This window comes from Pinus tabuliformis, chromosome Q, assembly GCF_031772625.1.
Source record: "Pinus tabuliformis cultivar Carrire ecotype Pingquan chromosome Q, CPIR1, whole genome shotgun sequence".
Lineage (NCBI taxonomy): Eukaryota > Viridiplantae > Streptophyta > Pinopsida > Pinales > Pinaceae > Pinus > Pinus tabuliformis.
Window position 1 is genome coordinate 725,194,843 of NC_142296.1, and position 12,038 is coordinate 725,206,880.

Consider the following 12,038-nt stretch of genomic DNA (forward strand, 5'->3'; position numbering starts at 1 on the left):
ATGACCCAGAGATGACCTCGTCTTTAAGTGACAGATCAAAAAGCATTAATACAAGCATTCATTCAAGTCTTTGGGCCTCCTCAACAGAGAGGAAAACAGCCCACAAAAAATAGATATGGAACCGAGTTTTTGTATATGAGAAGTCTGTGTGAAATAGTCTAAGCATATATATAAGAGATAATAAACAAAAAACAAAAGCATCAGCTGAAGAATTATGTATAAGGCGGCACATCTGATGGAACGATCTGTCCTTGACAATCTTCCACTATTTTCCACCCTCCCAAAGCTTGCTGCAAACCTTCCTTAGAAAGCTTGTCCGCGTCATCGTTGCTGTCCCTGTAGATATGGCATATGGAGAAAGAGTTAAAAGATGACTTTAATACCTGTATTTCTTCTAGCATGGGTTTCAAAAATTGGTTTTTGCAAGAACTTTTTTCGTTAACCCAGTTTACAACATTGAGGGAGTCTCCAAAGATCTGAATAGTGAAGGTGTTTCTTTGAATAAGCCAACATAGGAGCAGTCTCAAGGCTGACAATTCAGCAAAATTATTTGTTCCTGACCCCAAACCAACAGAGGCTTTGAGGGAGTGATGTGCATTAATGTGAATGACGATTCCTGCACCAGCTATGTTGTTTTGGGAAGCTCCGTCAAAAAACGCCCAAGGAATACCATCTTTGATTTGCATTGTCTTGATTGGCTTTTGAGGTCTTTTTTCTTCAGGTTCTGGGATGGAAGAGAAAATGGAAACCGCTTGAATGGTTATGACAGAGGGCTGGGTTCCCTTGTCTTGGAAGATAGTTCTGTTTCTAGCAAGCCAGACTCCCCAGCAAATGATGGGCGGGAGGTTTCTCAGGTTCCCATCTGGATAATGCTGCCACCAATGTGACCAGGCCTCGTCCAGATTCCCATTTCCCCACTGGAAATTTTTATTCAACAGCTTTTCAACCTCCCTCCAGATTTTTACAGTTTCCGGGCAGTGAAGGAACAAATGGTTTATTGTTTCCTCTGCATCTTTACAAAGGGAGCACCTCCTAGGGCCATACATGAATCTAGCCTGGAGGATGTCCCAGGTAGGTACTTTCCTTCTAAGGAGACACCAGAGAAAAATTTTGGCCTTAGCTGGGCATTTGAGCTTCCAAATATTTTTTGACCACCACTCTAGATTCACCCACCCTTTCCTGGATTGAATGAACTTGTATCCTTCTTTAGGGGAGTAATCGCCAGTTTCTCCATGGGCCCAGATCAGGCTATCTGGAGAGTCTTTTATTCTAACATTAGAACGAACAAGTTCTTGTGTGAAAGAAGACCATTCATTCCACCACCTCTGATCAAGCTGCAGGTCCTCACCATCTTTCCATGCCTGGCACCAAATGCTCGAATGACCCACCTTTTCCACCTGGTCTAGAGTAAAAATGTTTTTGCCTTCTAAATGCCTAATTAGTTCAGGTGAAAGGGCATAATTTTCATTGCAGCCGATCCACGGATCTTTCCCAATCTTCAGATTTCTGCCATTCCCAATCTTCCATGCCAAACCTTGTTCAATTACCTTGAAAGAATTCACTGTAGCCTTCCATATCACAGATGCATTCTGCATGTTCTTGTCCGGGTTCCTTATCCAATCCTCCAAAGGAACCGGGTCTATATATTTTCTTCTTATCACTCTGGTCCATAAATTTTCCATCTTTATCAGCCTCCAGCCCGACTTTGCTGCCAAAGAAAGACTGAAATCTGGAAGATTTTTAATCCCCCAACCACCCCATTCTTTGGACCTTGCCACTTTGTCCCAGCCCACCCATGGTAGCACTTGGTTTTCCTTGGAACCATCCCATAGAAATCTACTGCAAAGTCTTCTGATCTTTTCCATGATACCCTTGGGGACCCACGTTAGAGCAGCCCAATATACTGGAATGGCCAAAAGCACGGACTTTATGAGAGTCAATCGGCCCGCTCTCGAGAGCCATTTGAAGCTCCAATGTGAGATTCTAGATTCTATTTTTGCAATCAGCCAGTTCCAATCCTCCTTCTTGTAAGCATTTGGCTTTAGCCAGAAACCCAAGTATTTGAAAGGGAGATCCAGAGAACTTGGCTGGAAAGGTAAGACCGATTGAAGCCTTCCCCTCTCCTGAACTGCCAGACCTGTCATTATCAGCTGGGATTTCCTATGATTTATCTGCATGCCAGTTGCTTTCAGAAACAGATCTAAAATAGATTTTAGTTCCTTTATTTCAGAGAGCTCAGTATTTGTGAAGATCAATATATCATCAACAAAAAGGAGATGAGAGATAAATAAATTTGTGGCTACCTCAATACCTTTTACCTTCCCCTCTCTTCTGGCCTTGTGGATCAGCTGGCTGAGACCTTCCGCAACTAGTAGAAAGAGCAAGGGGGACAGGGGGCACCCCTGCCTCAGACCCCTTTGTCCTTTGAAGAAAGGAGTGGCTGCTCCATTGATGAGAATTGCATAGCTTACATTTGAAATACAGCCCATTATCCAGCTGATAAAAGAAGGTTTGAAGCCAAGGTGAGTTAGAAGCAGCCTGAGATATAACCAATTTATCCTATCGTATGCCTTTGATAAATCGATTTTAATAACAGCACCCTTCTTATTCTTCTGCTTCACACTATGCATGACCTCCTGAGCAACTCCAATGGCTTCATGAATTTGTCTTCCCGTTAAGAACCCAAATTGTTCCATTGATATATGTCGTGACAAAATTGGTTTGATTCTGTTTGCTATCACTTTTGCTATGATTTTGTAGATACTATTACATAGCGATATTGGCCTGAAGTCTTCAAAACTTTCCGGGACTTCCTTCTTTGGAATAAGGGCTATAAACGTGGCGTTAAAAGGATTATAGACTTCACCTTTTTTCCTGGCCTCCTCCACCACTTCTGTAATTTCTGTTCCTATAAGTTCAAAAAAGTGGAGGAACAGCTCTATGGACCAACCATCTGGTCCAGGGCTTTTCTCTTTTGCCATGGATTTTATTGTAGCTTCCACTTCCTCCTTGGTAACCTCACAGTTAAGGTCCTCCGCTTCATCCTCCTCCAAGAATCTCGGGAAGCATTGAGCTGTCCTTATTACCTCAGCAATAGTAGTTGCTCCTGGATCTGCAAAGAGCTTTTGGAAGTGTCTCTGACCTAAATCTGACAAAGATTGAAAAGTCTGATATTGTAATTTTAGTTATTTAAAATATATAAATAAATTTAATATATTAAAAAATAGATATTTTTATTAAAATGAATTAATATAATTTTTATTAATATTGTAATTTAAGTTATTTAAAATATATAAATAAATTTAATATATTAAAAATAATATGATATTCTTATTTTAGCAAATTCTTATTAAATTTAAGATAAAATTGAACTCAAAATATCTTCCTCCTTGATAGCCTTAGTCTGTTCAACCAGAATAAAACAAAACAAGATATTACGTTGGTTGTTGTGGTCTGCAATAGACATTTAGTTGGGAAGCATTCGTCTCTATAACTCTTAAATCATGAAGCACACTCTTTACACAATTCCTAATGCCCTCTGCACAAATTTGGGCAATTCAAAGCTGCACAAATTTCCTATGTGTAATTGATTTCTCGCTTCATGAATGTGAGTTAGAATTGAGCAGTTTCTAAACTAAGCAGTGTCCTACCTCAGGGTTGCATCTCACTTCCTTTTCCAGATATTTCTCTTTCTATCTTTTTGTTTTGGTATTAGAGCTTGTGTGTTGAAGATCTATGTTGTCGTGAAGCTACTAAGTGCTCAAGCCTGTGGGTGATCGCTATAGCTATTTATAGTGAATATCAAGTATGTTTTCATTACCAACAATGAAGTAATTGGTGACATCAATCGGTTAATTAAGTTTTACTAAAATGTTGTCATTTAGTACAATTAAGAAGTCTTATTAATCAACTTATATTTCAATAATGTTATATATATGCTTTTTTAGTTAACTATTAATAATAATGGATTTTTTATATGGAATATGTTAAGTTTGTTATTTTATTAGAGCGTGAAGGTTTCTATCTTAAAGAGATAGGTCACCAAGTTTACTATTTATTAGATAAATTGTTGTATGATGTTTTTTTATCTTAATGGTTTTATATATTAATGAATATTATAGGACCACCTACAATTGTTAAGATTTTGTATTTTCAACTTATCTCTCTATGATTTTACTCAAATGTCCCCCATAGTCGACATCATCATATTGAATCTTATTAGTTCTTATAAAGTTGAATTTTTTATGCATTTTTTTTTAGGCTCATTTTTTACCTCAAAAATTCTCTAATGGCTTAACGTCCTTAAAGGAGAACCAAGCTAAGAGTTAAAATAACACACTATTTCCATTAACTGAAAAATGATTCTTACATTACAGGGTTGCAAAACTTTCTTGAAAATATGAAAACCCTAATTTGACTTTCTACTTCTCCCTTTTCTCTTTATCTCCTACTGGACTAACTTGAGCCTTTTATTTATACCTAAAGTCAGGAGCATCCTCCTTCAAAGGATCAATGCATTTCGCTTGAAAAAAGTTGTAGAAAAGAGGATGTTGTTCTTGGTACACCCCTCAACAAAAAGAGGAGGCATTAAATGCCTTGAGCCAACCAATTTTAGGCCTTCCTACAATAGGGAGAAAGTCCAAAAAATATCTTTACTACTTTATCTGTTGGAATTTCCTCAATATCTTTTCAAATATTGCATAATAAACATGTCAAGGCACATAAAATATGAAAATTGCATTGAACTCTTCTAAGAACCCATTAGCTTAGGAAAATATGTCATTAATTGCAGAAGGTGGACTCATATTGATAGGCCTTAATTTTTACCTATTTTGGAGGCCCATCAAGAAGGTATATAAGGGAGCCCTATATGTTTCATAAGAAACTTATATTCTAACTATAATTATTTAATTTGTACAAGTCAATTTTAAACCTCGTATTTATAAAATCTAGAAATCCTTATATGTTTGTTCTAGTCATAAATATAGTAATTCTAATTAATATAGTTTTATAAAAACTGTTGGAAAGGCAAAGAAGGGATTATTTTATAACATATCCCAATTTTAGACCTTATATATGAATGTTGTTTTAGACATAAACTGCATATTGCCTTCCAAAAATAGATGTGAAGAATAAGCATATTTCCCCTACAAAATATCCAAAATTTCAGTTCTAAATTAAAGATATGGAATCACAATGATTAATACATTAGAAGATTATTCTTGTTGAAATCTAAGAAAAAAATAGATAGAGAAAAAAATATCACTATTTATTTATTCATTTTATTTGAAGGATTGCCTAAACCCCAAGGATTCCCTCATCACTATAAATTTATCGTGGGGATCCATAGGTGGAAGTAGCATGGTACTAGAGGCTACAATTATATTATCATTACAATGAACTCTAGAAGGACCATGATTCCAACAATAAGAGTGAAAGTGATTGTGCACACCATAACTTTTAGAGATATTAGGGAACTTGTTGTAGCGACTATAACCACCCTCCAAAATTTTGCCTATGCTTCGATTTTGGAGCCTCCCTTCTTATCTATAGGAGCTCATCTTGCTTTGATCCAGGTACTCATGCTTTGATTGAGACATACCTTTTCATTTTTTCTTGTGTTTTCTCACTTGGCTTATCTTTCTAGGTCACAAGATGATCTCCCAACTTAGTCTCATAGGAGTTTTAGGGTTGCCTCCCGAAACTGTGCAATCCTTTAAGGTAAGAAACCTTGATGATAGGAATTGCACAGTCCTGACTGGAAGTCAACCTTGAGCTCAGAAACGACACAGTCATGGAAGGTAGCCGAGCACTGAGCCCAAAAACTATGCATCCCTCACTAAGCTCAGAAAATGCACAGTGCATTGAGCCAAAAATATGCCCAGTTCCCCAGAATTACGGAGTCTTTCCCGCTAGTGTGCATGGACAATTTCCCGAAAAAGTAGAAAGGCTAAATAATATAGAAACATCCCCAGAAAGCAAGGATCTATTATTAGTTTCCCAAAGGTGTCACATTGTTATTTTTAGAAGTTTCTGCCAAGTGTCGCTTTTTCCTTGATTTTAGGCATGCGCATCATAAAACCCCATTTGCTCAAATCTAGTTAACTGACGCCTTTAGAGCTCATTTTCACATTCCATCCTGAAGCTCTAGCGTTCCTAAGGGGATTAAGGAACCTTCGGTGCAATCGTCGATGCTTTTCCAGGTGACTTTTTCTTTTGTCATCTTTTGTCGTTTTTCTGTCGTTTTTTGTTGTTTGGCTTGTGTGAGTGTTGTTTCACTTATTTCTTTTCATAGTGGCTACTCTTTTTACTTTTTCAACTTGTAGAAGTGTTTTTTTAATTTTTATATTTCCTTTCCTAAGTGTCGCATTAGTTTTCTTGTTTTTGCACCAATGGTCATCATTGTGGCGACTCTCCTCACATACTTCATTTTCCTTCCAATTGATTAATTATTGCACTTGATCCACATGCATTTATCTACACTTAGTCATACCTGCACTGAGCTTCACACTATCTCTCATATCTTCTCATTTTCCATACTTCCCTTGGGAAAATATGGGTTTCCCTTTGTCAGTTTTCACTTTGCCCAGCTAGCACTGCATTCATATGCGCGGCCCCAGAACCTACCCTTACACAATATAAATACAAGAAGGTTGGGATCAGCCTTTTATATCAAACAGATTCTTAATGTTCATTTGGGGTTCAGCGCGCAGTGTTGTGAAACCTACAGATCACTGAGTAAACAGTTGGCCGCTTTGGTTTCAAAATGACGAGGAGCATTGGAAGTATCATGAACGTGCAGGAAGGATGGGTTATTGTCAATAGGGCCGTGAAAGACAAAATCACTGATTTGGAAGAAGGTTGGGCTTTTATTTATAAAGCTATCCTACAACTAAGAACCCGGTTGTAGGGAGATCTCAACTTTCAGGTGACTTCAAAAGACAGAATCGTTAGTTATAGTATTGTCTACCATCTGTGCCTTCGCCTTGGCAATAAACCATCCTACTGTGAACAAATATGTGATAGATATGGGGATTCCATTAAAGAGTACATCACCTCAAAGGTTTCACCATCTTTGAGGGAATATAATGATGATGACAAATTGTTGTTGAGAGAACTTGTGAAACGCTAGAAAATTTATAAGGCGATGATGCTACATTGGATGGACGTTTTCTTCAAATATTTGGATCATCAGTTCACCCAAAGGAATCCCTCCATTATTTCGATTAGAAAAGTTGGAATCATGTACTTCCAAGACCTGGTTTTTCTAGAAACACGAATGAATGTGAAGAATGCAGCGATTGTTCTTATTGAAGAAGAGTGTGAAGATTCCAGATACAACCACCGTAATTACATCAGATAATTTTAAAATCAATTTTAATTTTACAGATAGAACAAGGAAGATAAAACTTCCAATGCTGAAACGAGAAGAAAAAATCATGTGAGGATATTCACAAGGACAGACGTTTTCTTATTGATGCATCGATAGTACAGATTATGAAGGCAAAAAAGGTTTTACATTACAAAATAATTGTGAGTGAATGTGCTCAGGAACTTGAAGGGCTATTCAAGTTAGATTTCATGGAAATTAAAAAGTTGGTTAAGATTTGATTGAAAGGGAGTTCTTGGAACGAGATGAAGAAGAGGTAGATTTGCTGATATATGTACCATGAAGCCTATGCAAGTAGAAGGGAAAAGGTTGGATATAGTTTCTTTTTTCTATCATTTAGTGTTCTTTCAAGGTTTCTAAACAGTTTTATGTAGGTATATTATTAATGTTTATGAGAATGCTATATGGAGTAACTGTGATTCCATATAGTAATTGTATTGGATTATGAGGTTATAATATTATTGGATATTTTTTGTGTTATTCATTTCATTATTAGGAGATATAAAAAATAATGACAAAGATTTATTGTTTTGTTTTGTTTTATTTTATTTTCTCATTTTTATGTGTAAATAATTTCTCCTATCCAGTTTCCTAGTTTCCATGATTATATATTGTTAGTATCATAAGAGAAAATGTGGTCATGGAATTTTAAAATCAAGGCTTGATTTTAATTTGTGATTCAAAATATCATGGGGAACTCTTGTGGAATCATATTTGTTTATCTCCCAATTATATTGTAGTAGGATATTGTGGCATTAGAAGTAGAGACATTGTCACATTTCATAATTCCTGTTATAATACATGCTTGATAGATCCATAGTTAAGATGGATCTAGACTGGTTCCAATTGTGTGCACTCATACAAAATTTGTTGAATATGTAATTATTTTGATCATTTTAAATATGTTAAAGATGGATAATGGTCATTTTAATTTTAAATTTGATCAAGGCTTTTAATAACTTGAATGATGAAATAAATTTTTTGAATGGATGATAGCAAATCTGAATAATAATCATCTAGGCAATTACAAATAGTCTTCATTGTGATCAATCTCAAACTATTCTATTTTATTGTTGTTATTGTCACACATGTTAGTTTTTCCTTCTTTTCATATGAAAATGGTTATTGAAATCATACATCATTCAATTGTTTAACTTTAGATATTGTAGTGTTTGTGGTTGTCTTTTATTTTATGTAAAATTTCTTCTGCATCTCATTCTCTAGTCACTACTGGTGTGCAAGCCCCAACATTCTAATACAATCAAACACTATGGCCCATCATACATTAAACTCATCAGAAATTGAATCAAACACCTACAATATCATCCACAATTTGCATATAAAAGCCCTTCAACACACTGAATCACAATCAATCCACCTACTCATACGTCCAACACTAAATGCAAGCTCTCCAACACAATCTCTGTAACACAACCTCAAACAATACATTATCCCATCAACTGAGTACAATCTACACACTTGAATCAAACTCATCAAACAATCACCAATGTGCATGCATGTGCTACACAATCTCAACCTAAATATCCTCAACCAAATCAAACCTCTAAACCACACATAATGGAAATACTATTTACAATACAAAAACTTAAGCATCAATTGAGAACTCAATATATTGAAGCTAGAAAAATGAACTCTCCAATAAAACCCTTGCAACATAAGTGCATCACTACTATAAACTCTGATATAAAACTACAATTCCTACATTGATGTCTCTTCTCTCCATATTAGCACCAACTAGGAGACATGATATGCAACAAAAATAGATTAGCCATGTATATATTTTGTAGCTCCACCATCCTCTGAAATATGCTCCAAGAATAAGCTCTTAAATGCTCTCTAACTCTTCACTCTTGTAGAAAACACACTCTCTCAATCCAACCATTTATTCTTCACACTCCATGATTTTATAATTGATAGAAGGTGCAATCAATATCCATCACTAAGCCTCCTAATTTTTTCCTTATTCATTTAGATGATAGTTAACCTTTTTCCAACCCTTTTTATCAAATATCCCAAACAATATCACTAAAAAAACTAATAAAAACATTTGAGGTGCACACATAGTCCTATAGTCATAGCCACACCCTTACCATTAGCATCCTAGCACGTGAAATCCTCAAACTTGAATCTCTTCTTTTGCTGGCATCCTTAATCATATGTTCAAAAACCTAAACACCTCAACAACCTCTTCGTGGATCAACACCTCTTCATCAAGTCAAGGACATGGAGGCCTAGTTGTCCAAACACCACTGCATGGATCAACACCTCTACATTAGAACAAGATTTGGGCATCAAACCAATGATAAATAGACACAAATCATGATGGCTACCTGCATCAGGTTGACATCAATGATAATATAGATAGTACTACATCCATGTTGACATCAACCTGAACACTACAATTCCAACACGTTTGAATGCAGAGTGACTAATAATTATGAATGATGGAAAATGAGAATAATGAGAATGTAGTCAATTACAAATAGTTTATAGTTGCAAGAAGAAAACCATCCAAGTAATTGAACATTTTATTTAAGATGAAAATTCATGTATTTTATTTATGGTAGAATTACTGTAACACATAAATGAATGCATGTTGCCAATAATAATAATAATAATATTGTTTTTTTTTGTTTACATTGAAATCAATATAAATCATACATCATATATCTAGTAAATGTACATGGTAATCATTGTTAAATTAAGAATTGGCCAAATGGAGCTCTAATCATGTACAACGACGGATTTCGGTTAGGGTTTAGGGTTTGTTTCACTCTCACTGCAGCTACAGCTATCTCCGCCCTGCCCAATCTATGTGGCGATCTCACCTTGATGGTCTGTCACATATTTCATCGAAATTGTTATCAACACACCCTACGGCCCATTCCTACCATTCCATTTTTTGCTACAGCATTTTTCGGCAATGGAGGAAGATGTTGTCGACTTTTCGGAGGAGCCTTTCCACTATGAGCCCATTTGTACATACCCTAGCTCTCTGCCAAATGTGTCATTTTCTAGGTCCCCATTTCATCGTCATTTGTCATGGTCGGGACTGTCACCTATCCGCACAGACCCCGGTACCTCCGTGCCCAACCTACCATTTTCATCTCTCTCAATTTCATCGTCAGGTCTCAATAGTCCTTCCTTCTCTCCGACCTCCTTACAATTTCTTGTCTCGTGCATTCCTTCATCTCCATCTTTCGACCATCCTCTCCCTGACCCACCCCTCCTTTTGTCCAATTTCACCCATCGCTCATCTATGGGTATCGACTCTGGGGTTAATCCCCATTCACAAATCCCATCTTCATCATCGTTTCCGACCTATATTACTGAACCTGGGTAACCATCCATTTCATTTAGTTGTCTTGATGTCCCGGCCGTAAACCCTAGGTCATATAACCCTAGGTCACAGGAGGCTCCCTCGTGTCTCTTGACCCCCTATAGGATCATCTGACAGCCCCACGTTTGGGAAACGTTAGAATATCTAAGTACATCAAAGCCTCACACAGGGACCTGTCCCTCTGTTTTAGAGAAGGAGTACAAATGGGCGACGTAGTGGACGCGACGAACAAGGTTCTAGTGGGAAGGGTTAGAGGAAGGTCTTACTCGACCACCTGGCTCCATCTTTGGGTCACTAAGATTTATGGGAACATCCTCAGTGAACTCTCATATGTTACCACTTTGGCTTGTGGTTGGTTCACTCTAAGTTTTCAAAGGGAGGATTATACATCATGGGTCCTCTCATGGTATTAGCACATAGAATTGGCACTCGTGCTGCTTAAGAGATGGAGTCCTCTTTTTTACCCTGAGCAGGAACAATTGGGTGTTGGGCCACTTTGGGTCTGTCTCCCGGGACTTCCCCTACATTTCTGGTTTGAGGATATTTTTTCTCACATTGGGAATGTATTAGGCACATTCCTTGATTATGATAAATATTTCATTACCTCAGGCAACAAATCGTTGGCATGCATCCTGGTGTACCTAGACACCAGAGAAGGACTGGAGGAGAAAATCACTCTTAGTGGAAAATATTCACCCACATCCAGATTCTGGATTATGAAGGGACGACGTTCAGATGTAGGAGGTGTCACAAGGTCAGCCATCTCTACAAGGAATTCCCATTGGGTATTGTTGCCTCCTCTCCCATCAAAGACACATATGGTGCCAGAACTGTGGCACAAGCACCCATGGATAAGAAGCCTTCTCAGTCCTCGCGTCCGAAGCCACTGGATCGCAGTTCTGCATAGATGACTTCATTAGCCACTCACCAGCCTCCTTCACCTCCCATGATGAGATCTCGGGCAGCTGTTGCGGCCACCCTTTCTACGGGTATTTGTTCATCTCTTTTTGTTGCATCTTCTTTATTGTTCTCTACTTTTGCACCTGAATTGCATGTTGCATTTTCATCCTTTGCATGCATATCCACCACTCCTCTTACTTTCCCTCTGAACCCCCCTCCCCCATCCTTTACTACCACCTCGCCATCTATACCTGGGCTGACCACTTCACCTCCCTCTCTTGGTGCATCATTCTCCTCCTGTAACTCTCACCCCTACAATATTTTCTCTCGGGGTAAACACACCTCTGAGCCTTCTGGTATTGGCCTATCGCCCCCTCCAAGATCTCC

At 37.5% G+C, this 12,038-nt stretch overlaps 1 protein-coding gene across 1 annotated transcript; it reads right to left on the reverse strand.

Annotated features, from left to right (window-relative positions):
• Positions 1–212: 212 nt before the first annotated feature.
• Positions 213–11,831, reverse strand: LOC149221591 (uncharacterized). Its single transcript, XM_089387423.1, has 6 exons — positions 11,680–11,831; positions 11,448–11,581; positions 2,771–3,148; positions 2,319–2,653; positions 535–2,171; positions 213–336 (listed from the first exon to the last, which is right to left on the reverse strand). Exons 1-6 carry the CDS (start codon positions 11,829–11,831, stop codon positions 213–215), a joined length of 2,760 nt encoding a protein of 919 aa, XP_089243549.1.
• Between the last annotated feature and the right edge of the window lie 207 nt (positions 11,832–12,038).

Coding starts and splice junctions, on each gene's coding strand:
- LOC149221591 (XM_089387423.1), bottom strand. CDS start 11,831: ATGCATGCAAAGGATGAAAATGCAACATGCAATTCAGGTGCAAAAGTA. Junction 3,149..11,447: donor AATCCAGAATCTGGATGTGG/GTGAATATTTTC, acceptor AATCTTTGTCAG/ATTTAGGTCAGAGACACTTC. Junction 2,172..2,318: donor AGGCCAGAAGAGAGGGGAAG/GTAAAAGGTATT, acceptor ACTGGCATGCAG/ATAAATCATAGGAAATCCCA.